This window comes from Phascolarctos cinereus, unplaced genomic scaffold, assembly GCF_003287225.1.
Source record: "Phascolarctos cinereus isolate Bilbo 61053 unplaced genomic scaffold, phaCin_HiC Scaffold_8;HRSCAF=390, whole genome shotgun sequence".
Lineage (NCBI taxonomy): Eukaryota > Metazoa > Chordata > Mammalia > Diprotodontia > Phascolarctidae > Phascolarctos > Phascolarctos cinereus.
The window spans coordinates 38,098,545-38,124,147 of record NW_027556291.1 but is presented as its reverse complement, the minus strand read 5'-3'; the positions used below and the strand labels follow the sequence as shown (position 1 = coordinate 38,124,147).

Here is a 25,603-nt window from a genome sequence, read left to right as displayed (position 1 = left end):
GTAATACTAACAACTGAGGGGGTTTGGTAAGGCCTTGAATGGAGCTAGAAATGGTGGCACAATGGATAGCGCAACCAAGCCTGAAATCAAGAAGACTTAATTTCAAATCTGGCCTCAGACACCATGTGTGATCCTGGGCAAGTCGCTTACCCTGTTGACCTCAGTTTCCTCATTTATAAAATGGGCTGGAGAAGGAAATAGCAAAACCACTCTAGTATCTTTACAAAAAAAAAAAGGGATCCCATTTGGTTGGACATGAGTCGGACATGACTGAACAACAACAAAAGAGATTCTGAGAGGCAAAAGGAAGGAGGGAGAACATTTCAGGCAGGAGGCACAGCCTACTCAAATGCAGGGAAGTAGGAGATGGAGCAGGAGATTTGGGAAATGGTGAGGAAACCATTTTGGCTGAGATAATGTGTAAAAGGGAATAATGTGAAATCAGTGTGGAAAGACAGGGGACAGCTAGATTGTGAAAGTCTTTAAAAGGTCATCCTATGAGTGACCAAGTCATTTCATCTTCCTTCAAATGAGCAATTTCAGCTCGATGGCCTCTGAGCCCTTCCAGCTCTGGGGTTCTCCGATTTCAGTACAAGCTCATGACCTCATAAAGCTGACCCCAGGCCTCTGATAAACTGGCTGCTAGCAGTGGTGCCTAGCTGGTAATACCCAGGAACCCACTGTCCCCATCCCCAGATGGCCCTTTGGAGCTAGAGCTACAGAGCAGAGGGAGGGCTGCTGGGTAATTTAGCCGGAGTCATTCTGTAGTAATCAAGTTTAGTCTGGTAGGAAATGCTGACACTGCCCTACAGACAGACTCATCTAATGGGCTGCAATCAGGAACTGGGGGAGCTTTTCTGGACTGAAGGCCTCAGGCTATCTGTTGGTATTAAGAGGCAAGGCCTGGAAGATCAAGGGACTGTGGGAGCTGCCCTACAAAAAGGCCATTTTGATGCAACCATTGTGTGGAAATGACTGGGGGAGGAGAGAAAGCGGGATTCTTTTTTCTTTTTATTGAGGGTGGTGGTAGAGAGGATGCTCTTCAACCACATCTGTACAGACGCAGTTCACAGACAGCATGAGATCACAAGTAGCATCAGAAATCTAGGAAGAGCAATGAAAGGGCATTGAATTTGATGTCATAGAATCGGAACTCAGATCCTAGATATGTGGCTTATTACCTGTGTGACCTTGAGCAAGTCACTTCACTTTTGTGAGCCTCAGCTTCCTCCTCTGTCAAATGAGGCCTCTAAGGTTCCTTGCTAACTAGGTGGCTGGGTGGCCCAGGGTCTAGCATACCCAGCCTACAGTCAGAGGTGTTTAATAAACGTTTATAGAATTAAATAGCTAATAAGTGGTATGAATGCTGACCTCATAAGGACATTTCCCATTAGCTGCCTATAACGTGTACATTTAGTGCCCATAGGCCATTTTCCCATTAGGCTGTGTTATCGAACACTGGGAGGCATTCCCACAGGAAAATCGGCTCTACCAACTAATAACAGCATCCCTACAAAGGTGACATACCTTTCAAACCTCATATTGAAAGGGGGGAAGTAGCCTTAATACTGCTATGCAAAAGTTAGGCAGCAAAGAGTAGTGGAAAGTGTTTCACTATCAAAGGGCCTGGGTTCAAATCTCAGCTCTGTGCTTTATAATCCATGTGACCTTAGGCAAGTCACTTAACTTTGCTGAGCCTCAGTTTCCTCTGCTGTCAAATGAGGGGGTTGAGCTAGATGACCCCTGAGGTATCATCTATGATCCCATAAACCTATGTATGACCTTAGGCAAGTCACGTGACTTTGCTGGGCCTCAGTTTCTTCCTCTGTCAAATGAGGGGGTTGAGCTAGATGGCCTCCAACATCGTTTCTAGCTCTAGATGCAGGGTCATCCTCAATTCCTCGCAGCGACCCCACGCTAATGCTAAGGCAGAATTTTGATAAGAACTCTGAAAACATAACAGAACGTGCTCTCAGAAAACAAGGCAATGAGGAAAGCCAAGTACATTCATTTCTTTCCTGGCATATAGGCCCGGGTTATCATCAGCCACCAAGTCGGGTAAATAAACGTTGTTCCAAGTTTTAAATTTGTTGCTCATAGAGACTCCATTATACTACAAGTGCTGGTCAGGTTGGCCATATATTGTGATCCTAGCTCTGATCACATGGTGCCTTGGAGTTGCTTACCTGCGTTTACATTTCCATGTATGTCAGTACTCTCCTTGGTCTGTTTCTTTTCAGTAGCTTACCTTTCTAGAGTCAGCTCATGAAGTCAGTGGTCTCCAAAGATCTTTGATTGCATACCCCCATCAGTAAAAACATTTTGAGTACTTGCCTCACTATGTGTATATTTGTTTATTTATAAATTATACACATGTACTACTGTACAGAGGGGCAGCTAGGTGGCACTGCAGTGGATAGAGTGCTAGGCTTGGAATCAGGAAGACTCACCTTCATGAGTTCAAATCTGACTTCAGATACTTACTAGCTGTGTGACCCTGGGCAAGTCAGTTAACCCTGGTTGCCTCAGTTCTTCATCTTCAAAATGAGCTGGAGAATGAAATGGCAAGCCACTCTGGTATCTTTGCCAAGAAAACCCCAAATGGGGTCATGAAGTGTCAGACACAACTGAAACAACGGAACAACAATGAATACTACTATACTAATAATTAGGTCCATTATAAAACTTACACAAAAAAAATAGAACTTAAAAACCAAAGAAATATGGAGAAAATAATATTTGATCCTGGAGGTACTAGAGTGCTGTCAGAGTTTATTGAGCAGGACAGTGACATAATCAGATCTGCACTTTAGGAAAGTCATTTTGGCACCTGAGTGGAAGATGGATTGGAGTGGAGGGAGACAAGACAGGGAGACCAGTTAGGAGCTATTGTAATGGTCCAGGGGATAGGTGATGAGGGCCAGAACTAGGGTGGTAGCTGTGTGAGTGGAGAGAAAGGGATGTATATAAGAGGTACATGGAGGTAGAGAAGATATGATTGGGCAAGTGACTGCCTATGTGGGGATGACTGAGAATGAAAATTTGAGGATAATAGCAAGATTATTAACCTGGGTGACTAGGAGGATGGTGGAGCCTTCAGCAGTAACAGGAAGATTTTAAAGGGGAAGTGGGGTTGGGAGAAGGATAATGTAATGAGGTCAGGGATAAACAGCACCACTCATCCATGCCTGCTCATCTTGTGTGACTTACTCTCTCCCCCTCAAAACAAAAAGAAGGAAGGTGGGGCTCTTACTCATCAGCCACTGCCTCCAGAGCATAGAGCCCAAACTCTAAGTTTTCCTGCCACCATCACAAGGTGATCTGAGGAGCAGAAGGGGGAGGGGAAGGGAAGGAGAATTTGGTTTCTACATAGTTGTGGCTGTGGATGCCCAGCTTTTGATTTGTTTAAAATTTCCCTGAGTGGCCAATAGTTGGCTCAGAATCAGAAAGGTTGAGAGCTAGGCAGATGAAAGAGGGGGCAGAGTCAGGGAGGGGGGAAGGTATTGGGAGATAAAGGTATGGAGGGTAGGATGTGATCCATCTTCCCACTCTGATTAGTTGATCACATATGACCCTCAGGGGTCAGACAATAACTACCATTTTGAAGGCCACAGAATTAAGTCCGTCTGCCTTTATTGAGAGGCCTAAAACATAGTGAAAGGTGGTGGTGGGGAGAGAGAACTAGTGATCATTAGATATAACTTCATCAGTGTGGGAAAATTTGATTAGACAGGTCGCAGGTTCCAGTTGTATTCACCCAATGTCAAGAGAACAAGAGGAATAGCTTCCAGTGCATCGGGTGGTCTGCCATTAGGGAATTTATAGGAGGATAAGGACAAAAGTCAAACAGGAGGCGAAGAAGACACAGTTGGGTTGCAATCAGCATTGTTGGAGGGGGTGTGCCCATATCAATAAAATCCCAGATGTACCAGTGTATTAGAGAGTAAAGGATAGTTTACCTAGACTTTAGCAAAATGTTTGACAAAAGGTCTCATGCCATTCTTGTGGAAAAGATGGAGAGATGTGGACTAAGTGGTGGTATTGTTTGGTGAATCAGAACTGAATTATACTGCTATTCATCTCTAGTCAAACCCCATCAACCATCCTGATGAATATCACTGGAGGAATTCACAACCCTGCTGTCTGGGTCAGTAAGTTAGGCAGTCAACAAACATTCAAATACTTCAGATGTTCCAGGCACTAAGTTAAGCTGAGGAGACAAAGTAAGGGCAGAACAAACAGTCCTTGGCATGAAGGAGTTCACTTTCTGGTGGAGGAGAAAACATGTAAACAACTAGATACATATAAGACATTGATCTTGTAAAGTAGAAGGCAATCTGAGAGGGGAATGGACTAGCAGATGGGAATGTGGGGGTGGGGGGATGGGGACAGGAAAAGAGCCTTTCCCTCATTTCTGAATTCTCCAAACCATTCTACTGAGGGAAGTCAGGGAAAGTAAGAGGCAGAGGAAAGGAGGAACGGTGTTCCAGGCATGGGAGACAGCCAGGGCTAAAGCCCAGAAACCAGAGATGGAATGTAGTGTTCAAGAAACTACAAGTGAGCCTTAGAGTTCATAGTGCAGAGTAAAGCATAGGATAACAGTAAATGTAGAAAGGGGCCAGGGCTTTAATGCCAAACAGAGAATTTTGTATTTTATTCTGAGGCTGGGTAGTCAAAAGAGTTTATTGAGTAGCAGGGCTGACATTTAGGAAAATCATTTTCATAGCTGAGTGGAGGATTGATTACAGTGGGGAGAGACTTTTGGCAAGGGGACCAAACTACTGTTGTGGCTATAGGACTGGAGAGGTGACAAGTATGAGAGATGTTGTTACGGTAAAAATGGCAAAATCTGGCAGTGGGTTGGATGTGTGATATGAGAAAGAGTGAGGAATTGAGGGTGACAGCAAGGTTGTGAGTCTGAGTTATGGGGAGGATGGTGGGAAAGTTCAAAAGGCTTGGGAGGAAAGATATTGAGTTCTGTTTCTGACGTGATATATTTGAGATGCCTAGAAGATATCTAGTTTGAGATGTAAAAGGAAGTTGGAAGGGACAGCTAGGTGGCGCATTGGATGGAGCACTGGCCTTGGATTCAGGAGGACCTGAGTTCAAATCCAGCCTCAGACACATAACAATTACTAGCCTTGTGACCCTGGGCAAGTAACTTAATCCTATTGCCCCCTCCAAAAAAAAAAAAAGGAAGCTGGAGATGTGTGACCACAGCTCAGAAAAATAAGGCTGGATATTTAGATCTGGGAATTATTTGTGCAGAGATGCTAATTGAAGCCATGGGAGCTGAGGAGATCACCAAGAAATAAATAATAGCTTTAGGGGATATCTACTGTTAGATGACATGACATGGATGAAGAACCAAGAAAGAAGACCTATGAGCAGTCAGACAGGTAGGATGAGAGATGAGGGGAGAGACATTCACAAAAACTTACAGAAGAGAGAGTATCCAAAAAGAAAGATGATCAGTGGTTTCAAATGTGGCAGAGAGGTCATGAAGGCTAAAGATTGAGAAAAGGCCATTAGATTTGGCAATTAAGAGGTCATTATTAAGTTCTGAGAGGGCAGTGTTAGTTGAATGATGAGGTTGGAAGCTAGATTGTAGAAGGTCTAGAGGCAAGCGGGATTAGAGAATGTGGAGAAACTAGTTGTACATGGATTTCTCAAAGAGCTTAGTCATGAAAGGAAGGAGCGATACAGGATGAAAGCTATGAGGGATAGTTAAAGCAATTGAGAGCTTTTGTAAGGATGGGGGAGACATGGGCATATTCGTAGGCAATACAGAAGGAGCAAGTAGATAAGTAGACATTGAAGATAAGAGAGAATGGGGATGGTGGGGGCAATCTTTTGGAGAAGTTGGGATATGATAGGTCAAGGATTCAGGTAGAGGCTTTGGCAAGAAGAAGGGCCAGTTCTTCATCAGACCCCAGAATGAAGGAGATGTCCGAGTTATGTGAGATGAGGGAGAAGGAGCTCTTGGTGAATGTTCTCAATTTTTTCAGTGAAGGTCCTCAGACAAAATTCTGAGGTGAGACAGAAGAAGGGAGAGATTGATGTGGCAGGCTTGAAGAGATACAAGAAGGAGATGTAAGCTGATGTGGAAAGTGGGACAGCAAATCAATTAAGGAGGAATAGAAGGTTTGCCTTGTGGCAGTGAGGACCCAGGTGAGATTAGATAACATAAATTTGTAATAAACCCAGTCATCACAGTTTCGTGATTTCCTCCAGTTCCACTAAACAGCAAGCAGATAGGATGGTAGAGATAATCAAGGGTTGAGGTTTGGCAAGGAGTAATCATTCAGTGGTAAGGAATTGAGTGTAGAAAATAGTGTAGCAGTGAACTGGTTCACCAAGAAGTTGAGGTAAGGAAGGGAGTAGAATGTAGCCAGACATTGAACTCATTGAGGAAGACAGGGGAGAGGTGAGGTAACCTACACAAAGTCACACAAGTAGTAGGTGTCAGAGGTCAGACTAGAGCCCAGGTCTCTCGCTTCAAGACTGGTCCCTCTACTAAATCATATTTCCTCTCTGGAACAAATAATGGCATTAACCATGCCAATGACACAGTCAGTGAGGTGGTACCATGGATAGCGCTCTGAGCCTGAAGTCAGAAAGACCTGTAGCCTCAGACACTTTGTAACTCTGGGCAAGTCACTTAACCTCTGTCTGCCTCAACTTCCTCAACTATAAAATGGGGATAACAAAAAGATAATAACAGTACCTACTCCTCAGGGCTGTGTCGAGGCTCAAATGAGATAATACTTGTAAAGCACTTTATATAGAGCCTGGCATATAGTAGGCATGCAATAAACGGTCATTCCCTTCTCCTTCCCCACTCCCATGCCTAAATGAAACCTCTCTCTCAAGAGAAATAAGCTGCCTTTATGAATGGTGTGTGGTGGGCAGGAGCAAGGGACAATATAGCATAAACAAGAAATTATGTGGAAGGGAATGTGAAGTGTGTCATCAGGGAAATGAATGCCTGTGGAAGGGGGAAATGGGTCAGTTACATAGCAACAGTGAGGGGGTAACAGATGGGCTGTCTGTGTGCTCCATTGATACCTAGAAAATGTCAAGAGAAAGCTAAAAACTTTCTCCCCCCCCCTTCCAAATAGGTCAGGTATACTCCCTATGGCAAACTTCTTGGAGGAAGACTACAGAAGTTGCCCAGGAAGAGCAGGCATGAATGGGGTGCTAATAGGATGAATGGAGGGAACCCCAAATCAAAGGGATGGTGGTTCCAGTGGACTGCTGGATTGGGGATGTCATCATTGAGGAACAGGCAAGGAATGGGGGACATACAATCAATACTTTACTAGACAGAAATAAAACTGTTAGGTATGAATGAATTTATTTAAGCTTTTGATTTTCAAATAGACTTAACAGTTTTAATTAGCACATCTTAACAACAGAATTCAATTTTCAGAATTAGAGTGATTTGCTGCTATCAGTTACAACTAGAATCTTATCAAATTTCAACAGCGCAGCTGCATTTGTAAACACATAGAAATCAAACATTAAATGTGTAGAATGGCAACCTTTAAAATATTAGAACAAAAATCTTTATCTATAGAATCTAATGGTACCCTAAAAAAATTAAACATCTACATCAACTACCATGGGAGGCAAAAAAAGCTTCCCATGTTTGCTACACAAATGTGTTAAACACTAAAGAATATTGCTCTTATATCAATATATCATCTGTTAAGTTTGTCCTCTAACTACAGGACTGGCATGTATGACAAATTAATTGTAATAGTATTTAGATTCAATCCGTAATGAAATTTAAAATATACCAAAGTATTCATGAATGATTTAAAAATTGTCCATGATGGATTGCAGCAAGTGGACAATGTGAGGAAGTATCAAGTTTCCAGGCCTCCGATTAAAATCCAACTGATTTGTTATACTATCGTACAATCCCACAGGCCTGGCCTATGGCATTAAATAGAGTAGAGAAAAGCATACTGTTGTACCACAGAATTCTGGTGTCATTGGAGTGACTGACAATCCCTTCATACAGAAACAATTGCAGAACAATGTGCACTTTTCATAGTGCAACTCCGAAATCATGGCTCAGAAAAACAGAGTTGCAAAACAATCATCTTCCAAACTACAGTAAAAAACATTTAAGGCAAATCAGATGGCTCAGATTCACTACCACACACACACTGCTGCCCCCAAGGGTTTCAAAACAGGAAATTGCATTCTTACAGATTGAAAAAGGTGTGTGCTACTACAAAGGGGGGAAATCTCAAAGAAACAACATACATTGTGAAAAAAAACATTTATTAGAATAGGTTTTTTTTTCTCTCTCCAAAATTCAAAAGGAGGTAAAGATGCTTAAAAGGACATCTCCTTTGCAAATGTGCACGTGAGAACAGTTATGGCACACGTCCCAAAGTCACAAGGCAACAAATGTAACCATCACCACTTCCAGTTGCCTTGGAACTTTGGTGAGCCTGAAGAGTGATCTGACAACCCTGGGTAGTTCAAACTACAAAAAGAGATGCTGTTGTACTATTGCGAAATAGTTAATTACCTGGTCACTAGGTTGGTTTGGTACATTATAGCCACCGAGTGAGAACAGAAATACATTGTTTAAAAAAATTAAAAGTAAAATGGAACAATTTTCTGCCCTTTTCTTTTTGGTCAAGCAAAAAGTACCACCTGCCCCCGCCCCCAACTGCCTAGACAGAGAAACAGAGATAGTTTTGAGAGAGTGAAGGTTGGGTTGAGTTGATGCCCAATTTGGGAGGTAGAATCTAAAATGGATGTTCTTGGAAAAGCAAAAAGAACCCTACATTTCCTCCCTTGGTCCCGATGGGAAAACGGAGATAGTTCCTAGGAGCACCGGCACCCATGTTGGAATTAGGGTCCATTCCACCTTAGGGCAGATGAAGCTGAGGAGGTGAGTACCATGGACAGGGAAGGGTAATTACAATTATTATTGTGCTATTTTTTCTGTAATACCAGTGGGGGGGGGCGGGGGGCCGAGGTGCAGAAATGTTAGTTCTTGCCTGCAAAGGGAGTATCCAAATACAAGGGGGAGGGGAAAAGGTTTCTATTAGCACTCCCTTAATTCAAGGGGGCCTTATCTTTCTTGTTTTACTCTAAGCGGCATCTACAAAGTAATGAAGCATGATGTTATTATTTTCCTTCCCAGAATGCCTTCTACCACAGAACCCTTCCAAATATATAGTCAGTTGACATCCGTCATCTTTATTTAATGGTATCTATTTTATGACACAAAGACTGGGAAGCAAAATAAACAGAATGCCTACACCTTAAGCCCAGATTTCACAGATGCTTCACCAAGAACGCTGCATGCATGGAGATCACATTTAAGGTCTGAGATTAACCTTGTTTAAAGTGCATGAATATTTGTGCAATTCTTCTGTCATCATGTGACATCTACAAACAGTGATATTCTAATGACTTTTAAAAAGCGTGATTTGAAAATATCCCACCCATCCACCCAACCCACCCCCCAGCATGTGCACTAGAAAAAGCTTTTTATTCTAATGTTTCACAGCCTATCAAGACCATGTGATACAATTTCATTCTTCCACGGTCCATTGAAGAGGGTTGGTGCTCAATCAACTGGTTTGGCTGCAGAGGTTGAAAATGCACCTTATCCTTAATTATTAATAATAACAGCTGGCATTTTTATAGCACTTAAAAGTTGGCAAAGCGCTTTACAAACATAATCTCATCTGGTCCTCACAGCAACCTTGTGAGGAAAGTGTTAGTTATTGTCATCCCCATTTCAGAGATGAGAAAACTGAGGCTCAGAGTGGTAAAGTGACTTGCCCAGGGTCACACAGTAAGCAAGCATCAGAGGCAGGATTTGAAACCAAAGTCTCATCTGTCTCCAAGTCTGGCTCTCTAGCCATCTTCTTACACTGTCTTTTAAATAATAACTAACATGGATCTGATTGGAAAATCCTGGTGGACAGAAATCATGTCCTCTGCACTTAATTCTCAAGTAAAGAGAGGTGTTTAATAAATGCTTAGTATGATGATGATCACCACCAGGATGCTTGAATTGTTGCAAAGGGCCCAATTTTCCAAAACATACTGGAGGAAAAAAAGCAATGCTTACACTAACTTATTGAGAGTTGGAAGGGATGGAAGAAGCCATCCAGTCCAACCCCCTCATTTTACACATGAGGAAATTGAGGCTCAGAAATATTAAGTGACTTGTCCAAGGTCACTCAGGTAGTAAGTGGCAGAGGAAAGATTTGAAACCAGGGACTCTGGATACAAATCCAACACTCTGCCTGCCATTAATCCGATTGTGATTGCAATGGAAACTAATTATGGTTAGCAAAAAATGTTTCCCAAAGTACATGGGCGCTTAAAATCAAGGATTTGTCTTTGCAAATTAAGCCCTTTTTTGCAAGCACAGGCCCAAAGTGGATTTAAATTTCTTTGTTAGCAAGCACTTTATAAAACAAAACAAAACCAAACCCCAAAAAAAGGTGTTCGTGTGCCCTCAAAGCTACTCTGATTAGTTATGGTGATGAATGGGGTGAAATAAAAACTCATCACATGTTTCATTTCTTGGACCCTGCACTGAATTGCGCTAAAAATTAATGTAATTAATTTTCTCCTGAGTTCAAGATCAAGACTTATGGCTCTTTTAATAGATTTAAAATGCTGATGTTATGGAAAAGGCAACTCTGATTCTTTCTATTCAAGATGATATGTCCACACCCCACGAAGGTCATGTGAGAAATATAGCAAACGTTTGTGACCTGAGCACAGAGGTGTTTGCCCATTTTGCACTCAGTCCAAGGCTTGCATTCTTTATTAATACTGTATTGTTTAATAAAAAGTTGACTGAAGCATGTTGATCTAAATGGCTGTAAAAACGCGCATTTCGATTGCTGTTCTGCCTGCAAGGACACAGCCATCCTCTCTTCTTCCCTCCTCTCTTCAAGCAGAGAGCTGGTCAAATTGGGATCCATCTACCTCTCTTGCCCAGTGCTAGAGTCAACAGCGGCGATCAGTGGATTTGGAGAAAATGTGACTCATTAAAAAAGCATTTGCTTTGAGGTGGGGAGGTAGAGAGGGAAAGGCAGACCCAATGCCACCTCCAAAGGGTGCGTTCTGCTCTAGATGGTAGAAACTGAGACAGGTTAAAAAAAAGTCTTGGATTCAGCCTGTGTCGTTGTCTTGAAATGCTTCTGGCGCCCTCTTTTCAGTTTTCTAAATTGCACAAATGAAATACATTCAATTCAGACATTGTGTTGAGCATGACTGTCTTGAAAACAAGGAAAGAGACCCTGCAACTAAGGGACCTATGTCAAGGCCATTATTTATGGTCTTAGTGCCTTGATTTGCATCTTGTACAAACTTAGATCCAGACTAGTCTAAATCTAATGCGGGAGGAGCTGCTCTTAGAACATGGACTTACTGGTAAAGAGTGTTCCTTGGTAGGGAACCCCAAGAGCTACACAAGGCCAATCATTCGATTCACTTTGAGGACAATACAAAGCCTCACCCTACAGACTACAGATGAAGCACAGTAATGTGGATGGAAATAAGGCTCTCACTTACAAGGAAATATGCTTATTCCTTCCAATGGTGGCTTTGTATAGACCATATGTGACTTGCACCAGGGAAGGTTTACAAGTGGATTGATTTGTAGAATAAAATTTTTATGTCTTGGAGGCACACACACACACACACACACACACACACACACACACACACACACACATCGGAGGGAAGGGCAGGGACATCCCTGTGCAGATCATTAACTTAGACTCATAGATTTAGAGTTAGAAGGAACCTCAAAGGTCAACCCTGCCCCCATCTTCCAGATGAGGTAACTGAGGTCCACAGAGGCCAAATGATTTGTCTGAACCGACTTAGCTAGTAAGTGGTAGAGCCTGAATTTGAACTCAGCTCTTTGGAATCCAAATCCAAGGTTTCCTTTGGTTCACTCTGTTTTTCCCCAGAGATATCAGTCACAAGTTAGACAAAAATGTATATGCCCCTACTATGACTTCAGCAGGCCAATGGGAGTGACATTGAATAATATCAGAAAACAACACTCCTGGTACCACCCAGAACAGAGGAGAAACATTTGATGAGATTCTCAGCATGAGATTCTCAAGCAGGTCAGGCCACACCTATAATATCTACCACCTCTTTCTTGAAGGTTCCCTCAACAAGATAAAATGTCTTGTGTTTCGGAAGGCTCTCTCAACCATAATAGCTCTGGGCAAGGGGGGAGGAAGTTTAGCTTTCAAAAAGAAAAAGGAAAATCTAATATTAAAGCTATCAAAGAAAAATAAAAGCTCCCAATCCCCAATGCCCCAACCCAACTCACACATTTGCAGATATACTTCCAAGGGCCAAACTGTTCCTCCTGTATGCTTAATTGGCATGCAGTATGACATAGAGGCAACTTAGTTACATCTATGATCTGGCCTTAAAAGCAGCTAACAGATGAACTCACATAATACCTTCAGTTTGGGCCTTCAGAACCCTACTGGCCCAGATTATACTCTGTGAACTGTGCCCCAGGATCACACCTTCTTTTCTTCCGTTGGGATTTTTCACCGACCTTTAAATGATAAATGAATTAATGGCCAACAAAAGCAAACGTGTGCTAATTAAGAACCTAAACATGGAACACAAATGTTTACCCAGCAACCTGGACCCTCTTCCAAGCTTCAGTGAGTATATGTTCAATGGCAAGTTGACCTTTGACAGAGGAAATACTTAGATCTGTAATGGCTATTTGTAATGGTCCTTCATTACTTTTTAGACTAGTTCATGGTCTCTTGGGGACACAGTATCCAGTTAATAGAGGACTCCAGTCCAAACGAATGACTCCATCAAGACCAAATGTTCTTTGGAACTGCACGAAAGCATCAGAATTTTGTCTCAGAGCGTGAAAGGCTCCCCTTCTGAAGATCACAAAATCATAGACTTTGTCAGCAGCTGTGCTGTCCTGCCCATCTTGTATTCTTTTATGCTAAAACAAGGTCCTCAACCAAAATACCTCAGTAAAGAGCACAACATAAAGTCGGGCTGACGTGAGCAGACAGGATGTCTGCACTAAGTCTGTATTCAAAGCTGATAGCAGGGGAGTGGTGGCTTATTGGGAGAAGTGCCAAGCAGGACTCAAAGTGAATCAATGCAATATACCGCAGCTATTTGTCAGTCCAGAAGCCTTAGCCAACACACTCGGACAGAGAGGGGAAATCAACAAGAGAGACATGGGCTCATTGCGAACCCAGCTCTCAAAGCACTTTGCCCAGGTCTCTGCCAAGCACAGTTTTTCTTAACTGTCAGGAGAGGTCACCCTCAACACCAGGTTTGTGCTCAGACAGGGGAAATGAATCCCGTCCCTGATAAGAAACATGACTCCTCTGCTTCTTAGCATTGGAGGCACCAAAGAAAGGTTAACAAAGGTCTAGCATAAGCAAAAAGGGTGATTTTGTACCAATGTCCCCTAGCAAGAGGGAAGGAAAGGCATTTCTGGCATGACACCTACCCTTCTGCCTCACCATCCTCATGTAGGAGTGAACAGGCATCCCCATTTTTAATCAGCTGATCATCCGATTCTTTCTTCTCACATTCTGTAAGGGCTTTATACTTTCTTGGAGACTGGAAAGTTGTTTGGAGAAAGCATGTTACAGACAAGCTCTGTGGCCATAATCTGGCACAATTACATTCTCTGTGACATAAGTTATAGGGAGAAGCTGGACTTGGAAGCATTAGGTTGGCAGGAGTAAAGATAGAGACATCGATGGCACAAAGCAGAGGGAGAAAGGCTTAGCATAAAGAATACATTTTTATTTGAATAGCAATTCTTCTTTAGCCAGAGACAGAAAATAATAGAACAACTAAATTCTGAATTACATCATTTCTAAGAATAAATCTTGGAAACATTTTCTTTTTTTTTTTTTTTAAATTTTAAAATACTGCACTGGTAAACTGATCTCATGAAAAATTCCTTTTGGCACATATGAAAGGCAACAACTGTGGACGATAGATTTACAAACCAACGGGACTCTTGGGCTTTGCCCTCTACTACACAGGCTTCAATGAGAGGGTCCCATCAAAAGCTTCCAAAAGCACAATATCCTTCCTTGCTCAACCTCAGCTGTTTGGTGATGTGATTTCAAAATGAACCCATCCATACAGCAAACACCCCAAGGCACACTGACTGTACTGAGCTCGAGAGTGGACAGGGAACAGAAACAAAGCATCATTTGCACAAGCAAAAGCACACTGGTATGAGAATTCACTCAGCAGAAGCCCTCAGACATTGAGATCACTTCAAAGTGCAACCAAAAAATTCAAATACAGAAAAAAAAAAAACAAGAACCTCTCAGTCAATGATCTGCTTATCCACAGAAATGAGACTGAAAACAAGGTCCACGACAAAATCAGGGCTGCAAATCTCTTGAGAAATAGGTTTTCCAGACAGGCTCAACAGCACAAGGGAGAGAGCTAAGGGTTAATCCGCATAGAGGTTGCACCAAAGTAAGGCACCTATGAGACCAAGGCACAATGGCAGAACCTCTACAGATGAGCTTGGCACCCAGGCCGGAGTCCACAGAGCCAGCTCTTCACTGGCCACTGCTTGGAGCAGTAGCATGGAGAACTCAGAAAGACAGATAATCCCCAAAGTCAGATTTTGCCTTTGAAATTCATCATATTACTATCTTTGCAGTGTCTCAACCTTTGGGAACCAGGTTTAGCAGTTCCTTATGACCAGCCAGTGAGGGCTCAGGCCATGCAGTTGCGGGGAATATATCAAACAGTGGCCACGGATCACCCCAACTGAACAGATAACCTTTGCACAGATCATTAGCAGTGGACAGCAGGGGTCTCCGAATCCCCCATTTATAAGCAAGAAAGGGTAAAGAGAAGGAAAGCACTCTCTTGCTTGGGCTCTAATGAACTGCTACTGACAATGCTTTTTAGGGAAAAAAATATGCCTTACATTTTGCAATATTCCACATTAGGATTTATGACTTGCCATAAAACTTTAATCAATCATGAGATATTTGTTCCCTTGCAGACACTGCAGGCTGAGACAATGCCAAAGTTAAAAAGACTTGTCAATTCTGGCTTCTCCATGTGTTGATTAGCTGCGGCCAACTTCCCTGGGATGCTCTGCACACATTTGGGCTTCATACCACCACCACCCTCTCCTACCTCAGTCATTTGGTGTTGGCTCACAAAATGCTGATTCTTCTCAATGTTACTTTAGATCCTTTGGAAGGACATGAGGCTGAAAATCCCAACTAGAAAGATGTGGGTGGATTTATAATACATCCCCAAGTTTAAGAGAAGCATCTATGCCCTGATCCCCTTTCCTTTGACCTCAAAAGCATCCCACTAAGTTAGCCCCATGGGCCATCTGACCCAATAGAAAGGGGTTTTCCCTGGACTGCCCCCCAAGTCTGGAATGCTCTCCCTTCTCATCTCCTCTTGCCATCCCTAACTCCCTTCAAGGCTCAGCTCAAGTACCAGCCTCCACATGAGAGTGTAGGTTGATCTGTACTTAACAGACTTATGTACACGCTACATATCTCCCCCCCAGGAGAATGTAAGCTCCTTGAGGACAAGTGCTGTTTTATTCTTGGCCTTTGCATCCCCAGTGCACAATCCACAAGCATTTACTAAGCACCTGCTATGTGCCATGCACCGTGCTAGGTTCTGAGGATAAAAATATCAAAATGATACCGCCCTTGCCCTCCAAGAGCTTATCTTCCAAGGACAGAATGGCACATGGTAGCCACACAATAAACACATGGTAAAATAAAGGAATGGTAACTGTTCTCCATACTGCTGACCTCAGAAGGTTAGGGCTATTCCCCCCCATAATAGCCCTAATCCCATGCTAAAGGCCCATTGCTAATCAGCCGTGGATATATCCTACCAGGATGACAGGCTCCAGATGTTTGCTGTCTCGTATAAAATGTTCATTTTGGCTAATTTTTTTTAGCTGGAAGGACCATTTGCAACCATCCGAGCTAGGCAGTGTTGCAAAGTGGCTAATGTGCTGGCCCTCAAATCAGGCAGTTCTGAGATCCGATACCATCTCTGACCCTTATTAGCTGCATGGCCATGGGCAGATCACATCACTTTTCTGAATCTCAGTTTCCTGATCTTTAAAATAAGGGAAATAGCACCTAACCTCCCGGGATTGTTGTAAAGCCCAAATGAGAGAATAGAAATGCCAAACATTATAACTATTCTTATCCTCTGGTTCAATCCCTTAATTTTACAGCTCAGATGCCGGGAGGAAGAACATGTGAGCCAAGTCTTGAAGGAAGGGGTTTCAACAGGCAGAGGTTTGGGGGCAGAGCACTGTAAGACATTATGATGGAATGAAGTGAGCCCAGGACTGTGAGTTGGGACACAATGTAGTTCTAACGGTTGGGAATTTGGGATGTTCAGCTTATCAAAATCCTTCCTTAGGACATTTATCTGAAGATGGACAGTGGTACATCCACTCCTACCCTGTGTATTGTTTTATTGTGGTCAAACATGATAGAACATTTATTGATTTGTTTATTTTAGAGCCAACACTTTGGAGTCCCAGTGGTAGCTGTGATCGACTGATAAGACAAAAGGCAATTATTTGTAAAGCTTCTGTAAATTTCATTTGGTCTCAGCTTCTACCTCCCTTGTCTGGTTAGAAAAGAGCCGCAAAGCTTACCAAATGATGACAACTGGCCAATTCCAAGTGACCTGGGATAGTGTACTCAGTGGACAGACCTGAAATTCTAGGACATTAATCTGGTCAACCCCAGGGGGAGTTCTCTATATCTAGACAAATCAGGATCATGTGAGGAGTACTTCCATGCAGTTAATAAAATCAAGTTCACATTCTTTCTGCATGGGGTATACCTCATGATCTCAGTGATATAGAGAAACTACCCACCAGAGCTGGCCTCCTTTTCTCTTTAATATGGCCTCAACACCTTTTATTTCAATGTATCATCACTAACCAATTGGCTCCCATCTTCCTCCTCTGTGTCTGAACAAGCCAACAGGAAGCTATTGTTAGCCCATTCCTCCAGGCTTTCACCGAGTTCTATGATCAGTGATGTTCTTGAGGAACCTGAAAGAGAAATACAAAAAGCTGAAGCTTCTGACTTCGGTCTTTCCTTCTGTTGTAAATCAGCTTCTTATGTACAAGCACTGTGCTAGGAAGCTTTCTTAGTCCAAGATTAGGACCTTTTCATGGCAAAGCCTCCAATGGGCTTTCCACAAATTTGGCCTGAATGGTTAAGGTTGCAACTAGCCACATTAATGGTTTGTTAAGAGAATCCAGGGCTTAAATGGGATTTTATAGGAGGAAGCTGAACCTCCTTAAGTGGACATGTCATTTATCAGCACTTCAGATGGCATAAGTTTGCCAAAGTTGTAGACAATGAATGACCAACTACAAATGATTCTTATCTGTCCATTAAAGCAGGATGAGCATGATATCTTTGTGGAAGAAAATGTTAGCCAGGCTCAATCACTATAAATAGAAATTTGAAGATAAGATAGTTGTCTTCAAATGCTTGGAAGGCTATCACATGGAACAGATATTGGCCTTGTTCTGGTTGGCAGAGCGCAGCACCAGGAGCCATGGAAAGCAACAGGGGTTTAACAGCCCTGATGTGTATCTATGTGGATATCACTCAATGAGAATGGTGCTAGAAATCCATTTGATTGAAGCTAGTGCTTCTGATTTGGATTATAGTTGGAATTTATTTCAATTTCTGACACAGAGAGGTAGATCCAGGCTGGAGGGCAGGAAAAACTTTCTGACAATGAGAGCTAGTCCAGAGTGGAATTGAGCTGCCTGAAAATGTACTAGATTGCTCCTCACTGAAGGTCTCTAAGCAGAGGCTGGACAGCCATTGGTCAGGGACAGTCCACAGAGGGGGCTTGTATTCAGCTTTCATGGCCTCTGGGATCCCTTCCAACTCTGACATTCTGTGATTTGATGGCAGGGCCTCCAGCCCTCTGAAGGGTCATCATAAAGAAGAGCAATTAGACTTGGTCTGCTTGGCCTCAAAAAGCAAAACTAGAAAGAATGGGGAGAATCTGTGAAATTAGGCAAATTTAGGCAAAATTAGGCTTGGTGAGAATAAAAACAGCCTTACAATTCTAGCTAAGTCAATTGCACTACTGCTCTGGGGAAAGGAATGAGTTCTCTTTCATGAAAAGTGTTCAAGCAAAGACTAGATGACCACTCATCAGAGATTCTGTGGAAGAATTCTTGTCTAGGCACTGCCTCTGAGGATCCCTTCCAACTCTGAGATTCCATTAGATTCTAAGTAAAATAATTTAACTGCCTTTCTCTAAATCAATTGATTGCATAATTGAGTCTTTTCCACTAAGTCACACTGGCATCCCCCTCCCTATTAGTCCAAATGAGACTTTATGAACTTTTCTATCAGCTATGCAGATTTATCTAGTTTCTAGCAGACCAGATGGAAAAGGGCCCATTTGATTTAAGGGGAGAAAGGGGAATAAGAGAAAACTTTGTGAGCTCGTAAATACTCTTCACACTTTGCTTGTTAGATCGGCTGGCGCTGTAGCCCTAACAGCCAGTGATGAGCTCAATTCACATCATAAACATTATGGTCCTCGACAGGCAGAGCAATTCTCCAGAAAAACACCTGGAGACTCAGACCTGCCCAGACTCGACTCATCTGTGTGACTGAATGAGAAGGGGCTTATACATACTTCTGCTTGTTTTAGTCTGAGGTGACAGAGCCAAATTGTCCGACGTCACAGGGCTCGTGTGGTCAGATTCATTTTCTTCAGAGCTTATGGAAACTCGCTGCTGCGTTCTGAAATATTCACCGGGTAAAGATAATCAATCAATCGGAAATTTAATTCAATTCACCAAATACCTTCGAAGCACGTCTCACATGTGAAGGAAGCACTGTTCTAGGTTCCAAGGAGTAAGAGGAACAAAATAAAAAGTCCTCATCCTCAAAGAACTTAAAAGCTATAAGGCCATTTGGAAAGCAACAGGGGTTTAACGGCCCTGATGTGTATGTACTTGGATATCACTCGATGAGAACGGTGTTAGAAATCCATTTGATTGAAGCTAGTGCTTCTGATTAGGATTTCAGTTGGAATTTATTTCAATTTCTGGTACTCCTTTAGTTAAGGATGACATATCAATTTAAATTAAGTTTCGGAACTCTTGAGTCTTATGCTTAAAAAAACAACTAAGCTGTTTCTATACAAGAGACAAGCTAGACAATTTAGCCCACTTCAAATTAATCTATTTAGTGAAAAGTTCGGAGAAGCTTTTGTTTTCTTGGCAAACACAATGGCTGGTGGTTATTGTGTTATGTTTACACCATTATCATAATGGAAAAAAATATTTTTGTTCCAGTTGCCTGGGAGAGCCGGGTCATTATAAGCCCCTCTGGAGCCTCTTAAAGGTATATTCTCCACTCTCCATATTGCCTGAGTTCCCCTTCACTACAAATCTTCAAGTAAACGTTGAATGATTCCTTGACAGCACTAGGTTAGAATGAACAGAGCTTGGTCCCAAATAGTCACTAAATGAGTACCTACTTATAAAGAAAAAAATCAGCTAATGCCTAAGGCTGTCTGAAGGTGGGTTGGGTTGACTTCATCTCCTCTCCACTATTGCCTCTTTCCCAGAGAGCCTCCCCAGTAATGGCCTTGTATCAATGCCCTGGGGTCTTAATTGAGGGGTACTTTGCACTGCTTGACCCAGGCAGGCTTCAAAGTACTTGACAGAAAATCCTAGTTATGGCTCCACTTATCAGGTATGTTCTGTTTTGGGGGGGTGGTGCTTGTTGAAGTAGAGGGGAGACCAGAGGAGTCCCAGATCCCTCCTGATCCTGATAATCCAAGTTGGTGCATCTGTGTCCAGGACGCTGCTATACATCAAACCATAGGTTATAAACCAGCAGGTTTCATTCATTAATATGCAAGAAAAACCTGAGCTCCCCAGGCAAGGATACTGGGGAAAATCCATGTTGCTGAGCAGACATTTAGCTTTAATGAATTAAGTAAGGTGTGCATATAAATGAAGCTTGGACCTTAAAAGAGTTCTAGTTGGTTTTTCACCAGCTGTTAAGAAGTCAATTACTGCATCAAATCTAGCAGCCTTTAATCCTATTACTTACGGTCAAAGCCTGAGTAGTGAAAAAAGTATTGAGTGCCCAGAAGGATGAAGACCTCCTGTGTACCTCTGGCAAGGCTCTGAGAATGAATCAGCCAATGCTCCCCTAGCTTTGGCAACCTCTGAAAGGCCGTGTACAAACCAGGAGGAAAACAACGTTTGGTGCTGTTGATCTGTGGCACCTACAGATGCTGGATCAGGAATTTCTAAAAAAAACAACTGCTTATAAATCTCCAGGCCAGGATTTCAAAAGGTTTAACTCTTGTTGAATCCTACACAAATATTCTTAGAAGAAGAAAAAACACAAGGGTGCCGTGCTGTCAGGTCAAGAACTCTGGGTGCAGCAATGGAGAAGGAAACATTGAGCCCTTCTCCCTGTACTTGGAGAGTAGTAAAAAGAATCTCAGAGGGTTAGAGGAAGCCTGAGGCTAAGGGCCGCAACTGAGTCTTCTGAAAAATATATGGGAACTGAGGGAAGACTGAGGACACATCGGGAGGTTCAGTGGGGTTAGTGGAGAGCTTTGCATTCAATTCTATTCTGCATCCCATTACAGGTCAACCTAGCCATTGGAACGGCTGTATCCAGCATTAGTCCCCAAAACTCCAGCCTTGGCCCTGTCCAAAGGCTTGGGGAGAACCAAAAGCTGGGGAAATAGCAATGTGTGTATGTCTCACCCCTGCTGAGATGGAGTCAACGAAAGCCTCTGGATGATGTGTCTCTCTGCAGAGCACTATTCTAGGGGCAGGTGGGGAGGAGGAGGTGGTACTGAGTAATTCTGCTACATTGTCACAGCCCTCCAGGAATACGTGACCACAGCAGCACTAGAGCAAGAGCGTTTGAGTCTCAAAGATAGGTTCTCTCCCAGCCTTGCGTTGGATGTAGCTAAATCACTTTTACCACTGCCACCTTGCCTTTTCCCCTCATTAACCAGGTCTTTCCCAGCTCTGACATTCTAGGCCAGAAGATTGGTTTGAGAAGGGTTCAAGATTTCTCTCCCAGCCAGTGATCAGAGGATCAGAGTTGGGATCATCTAATCTAAACATCTAATTTTATAGAGGAAGATGCTGAGGTCCAGAGAGAACAAGAGACTTGCTCCAAGCACACAGGTAGTAGCTGACAGAGCCCATTAATCATGGCCCTAGCTGCAATCTTGGAGGACCTGAGATCAGTATGACTTCTTGAGGAGAAGCATAACTGTGTCCCCTCAACCTATCCCCCATTGCCATGCATGCCTCCCTTATTCTCAAATCACATCCTCAGCCAAGTACAGACTTTAAGGGAGCTATCTCTCACTGTGACACAGGGCAAAGAATGGAACTGTCTGGTAGTAAGGGGAAAGAGCATCAAATTCTGAGTCCAAGGACCTTGGACTTAGCTTTGGTACTCTCTTTCCCTCTTTGATTTTCAGTTTCCTCCTCTGAAAATGAGAAGGGGTAGCTAGGGGGGATCTGAGACTAAATCTAGCTCTTCACTTATGAAATTATGACTTTCAGAGAAATGTTCTCAATCCTATAATCCCATAGTCTCTTGGCTAACCCATATACTACATCTAAACTCCCTGTCCTGGTATTGAAGGAAAGGAGTTTAGAAAATTCAGAAGTATGATTTGAATGAAGTGAGAAATATGAGATCAAGACTGGCCAGTCTATAGGGGTGAGGAGTAAGAAACTTAGCTAGAAATGCGTGACATGGCAAAGAGCTCTGTGCTCACTAGCTCCAAGTGAGAAGATAAAGCAAGCACAGTTACTGGTCTAGAAAGTCCATCTGCACCCCTGTGGCTGCTGTACCCTGGGCAACCATGTCCTCAGCCCTTTGTTAGCCATGACACTGTCCCACAAATCAGGGCAGACTTTCTAAAATTCCATCCCCACCCAATAGCTAGAGGTGGTAGAGAGGTCAAATGGCTAGCAGAGAGGAAAGGGGAAGCTCAAAAAAACTGTCAGTCTTCCATCCAGTCTGCTCTATTCAGAAGCAGAACTCTCCCTAAATTTATACCACTCTTCTGGAAATCAACTAACTGAATCCTAAGGAGGCTGTGCAAAGGACATGATAGCAGCCATTACATCTGGGGGCCTCCCCAAGAGTTATTGCCCTGCAGCTCCACAACCCCCACCACCATGACTTTCTGACAACTTAACGCCTGGCCTCGGGTATGCAAAGCAATTCGCATATGCAAATTGATCCAGCCCATTGCCTAGTGTCCAATTGCCGCAACTGTTGGACGCCATATGGCCCCATACTCAAGCACAGAATGAGGAAACTGATGCAAGTTTTGCCTTTGATGAGTGACTGTTGGGCTGCAAAGGGGTGGTGAAGGACAAAGATGGTTCCATGCCTCTGTTTCTCCATTCCAGAGAAGATATACTAGGGAAAGGGGCAGCAGTAGCCCTGAAATTACTTACCCCTCAGTCAGCTGAGGAACAATTGAAATGGGCTCTGCAGCCTGGTTCTGCTGCTGCCTCTCAACTGCAAAGAGAACCCAGAATTCCAGGGGTTACCAATGACCACAGAAAGGCTGCCATTTCCTATTTTATTCAAGGACTAGCTATGGCTTAGATAAAAATTATTACCACTGGGTAAAACTGCACTAATTCTGACTGACTGAGAAGAACAAGTAGGAGATCATGAAAGAATTCAACCATGCCCTGGTTCCCCACTCCCCAACAAGAAATGGTATTTTGGGGGCAGTTAGGTGGTGCAGTGGACAGAGCACCGGCCCTGGAGTCAGGAGGACCCAAGTTCAAATCTACCCTCAGACACATAACACTTACTAGCTGTGTAACTCTAGGCAAGTCACTAAACCCCATTGCCTAGCAAAAAATAAAAATAAAAAAGACATAGTATTTTTTTTTTTTTGGTGAGGCAATTGGGGTTAAGTGACTTGCCCATGGTCACACAGCTAGTAAGTGTCAAGTGTCTGAGGCCGGATTTGAACTCAGGTCCTCCTGACTCCAGGGCTGGTGCTGTATCCACTGTGCCACCTAGCTGCCCCAGAAATAGTATTTTCTGACCATATAAACAGCTCCAGACCATACTTCACTTCCCAGCACCCTGACATCTTGCCATCAGACTTGCAGCTGAATGGGGAGCACTCCTCATTTAGACCAGGTTACTTTCATTTCTTGCTTCGGGAAGCAGTAATCAAATAAACACTACCATTGCTCCCATAAATCCACTGCCCAATGACCCCACACTCAACATCCCAGTGCCTTCTCAGACCAAAATTCCCATCCCTGCCCATTCCTCCTCTGCGTGAGTTTTCTCTCCCCAATTAGAAGGTAAGCACCTAGAGGGCAAGGGCTGTCTCACTTTTGTCTTTGTGTTACTAAAGCCTAGAACAAGTACTTGGCACATAATAGGTATTTTTTTTAATTTTTATTATGACTTGCAAGTCCCAAAGTCTACCTGCATTCTTGAAGACTATGACAGCAGGCAGCAAACTCTGATAGGTCCTCTCAATCTGAAGAGGGCTGGGGTGTGAACCTGGTGAAAGGCTGTGTGGCTGCTGCCTGAGGATGACCTGCATTCAGTGCCTCATCCTGCCACTTACTGTGACTTTAGGCAAGTCACTTAACCTCTGTGAGCCTCAGTTTCTTCATCTGTAAAATGAGACAACTGGACCTGATGTTCTTTATGGTCTCTTTCAGCTCAAAATCTGTAATCCTATGAAATATTGAAAAGTTCATCACCAGTAGATTGCTCACAAGGTGATGAATTATCAAGAATTTCTGGTCAGAAAATTAGATTGAAGCTAATACCATAAGTATAGTGAAACTGACCAGCTGTCAAAGCAACCCATCCTAAAAAAAAGCTACAAAAAAAGGATAGAAATGGGGGAAGATCTCCCAAAGCCCTGCTCACAGAGGCACCAAGAGAAAACATAACTGATTGTTATCCAAGAGAGCCAGATTGGATATCAGAGGACTTGAGTTCAAATCTTCTTTCTGCTAGGACTACCTAAGTGATGTTGGGCAAGTCATTTGTTACGTACTCACTATGTGCCAAGCACTGCACTATATTTGGATGCAGAGTCAGAGGACCTGGGTTTGAACCCTGGCTCTGCCACTTACTACCTGAGCAATCTTGGAAAGTTAGTTCATCTATCTGTGCCTCAGTTTCCTTATCTGTAAAAATGAGGAGGTTGGACTAGTTGACCTCTCTGTAGGGGCTGCCACTTGAGTTGTGTTTCTGAGGAAACTAAAGAGGAGGGAGCACATTTCCAGCAGGGCAGACAGCTGGTGAAAAGGCATGAAGATGGGGATAGAGTGTTGTATATAAGGAACAAGGAGAAGGCCAGTTTGCTGGACTGAGATTGAATAAAGGGGAAGAATCTATAAGAAGTCTGGAAAGGTTTGGAAGGGCCTTAAATGTCAAACAGAGCAGTGCGCATTTGATTCTAGAGGTAATAGGGAGCCACTGGAGTTTATTGAGGGGGGAGTAACACAGTCAAGCCCATGTTTGGGGAATATATTTATACTGAAATATATTTCCATATTTTGGAATATATCTTGGAGCACTATGTGGAGGATGGATTGGAGAGAGGGCAAGACTGGAGGCAGAGAGAGCAATTGTCTTTGAAGTAGTCTAAACAAGAGATGATAAGAGCTGAAACTAGGGAGGTGGTCACATGAGTGCAGAAATGTTGCAGGGGCAGAAAAGCCTTAGGAACAGAATCTATACTCGGGGTAAGAGGGAGTGAGATTTCCAGGATGACTCCAAGGTCATCCATCTGGGTGACTGCAAGGATGCTGGGACCCTGGAAAGAAACAGGGAACCTCACAAGGGTGGATCTGTAACAGAGAGAAACTGCACAGTTTCCTGTACAATCTTCTTCTTGCCATTCTACTATGTTTGTAGAAATGCCCATTTTATTTGGTGTTTGTTAAGTTCAAAATAAAAATAGTTCATCAAAGAAGAAGAAGAAGAAGAAGAAGAAGAAGAAGAAGAAGAAGAAGAAGAAGAAGAAGAAGAAGAAGAAGAGGGATTGGGGACAGCTAGGTGGAGCAGTGGATAGAGCACTGGCTCTTGTGACAGAAGGACCTGAGTTCAAATCTGACCTCGGACACATAACACTCACCAGCTATGTGTGACTCTGGGCAAGTCACTTAATCCCAGTTGCCTCACACACACAAAAAAGTCCAGTCCAAGTAGAGGAGTAGCCCCACTCCCTCCTCAGCCCAGCCCCAAGCCAGTTCTTAGCACCAACATTACCTTTGATACGTTCTTGTTGCCTGATCAAAATTTTCCTGATTTCAGTCAACCAGGCTGCCTTTGATTCTATTGTTTGGGCCTAAAAAGGAAGGATAAGATGACATTCAGTGACTTCCTGGAATCCAGTTTCGGAATGATAGAACAAAGGAAAATAAGAGGTAGCCAGCAGAGAGCATTCTCTAGGAATTCCCAAGTTCTGTATTTAAAGTCACTGAACCTGACCAGTTGGCCCC

At 43.1% G+C, this 25,603-nt stretch overlaps 1 protein-coding gene across 1 annotated transcript in view; it reads right to left on the bottom strand.

The window, feature by feature from the left end:
* Positions 1–7,338: 7,338 nt before the first annotated feature.
* The window catches only part of MCF2 (MCF.2 cell line derived transforming sequence), a 147,673-nt gene continuing 129,408 nt past the window's right edge, over positions 7,339–25,603 (bottom strand). Inside the window, 7 exon segments of the mRNA XM_020971780.2 lie at positions 7,339–11,220; positions 12,486–12,586; positions 13,523–13,635; positions 16,998–17,110; positions 18,733–18,839; positions 22,562–22,625; positions 25,371–25,449. Of these exon segments, the coding sequence (XP_020827439.1) occupies positions 11,213–11,220; positions 12,486–12,586; positions 13,523–13,635; positions 16,998–17,110; positions 18,733–18,839; positions 22,562–22,625; positions 25,371–25,449 (585 nt within the window). The 3' untranslated portion in view covers positions 7,339–11,212.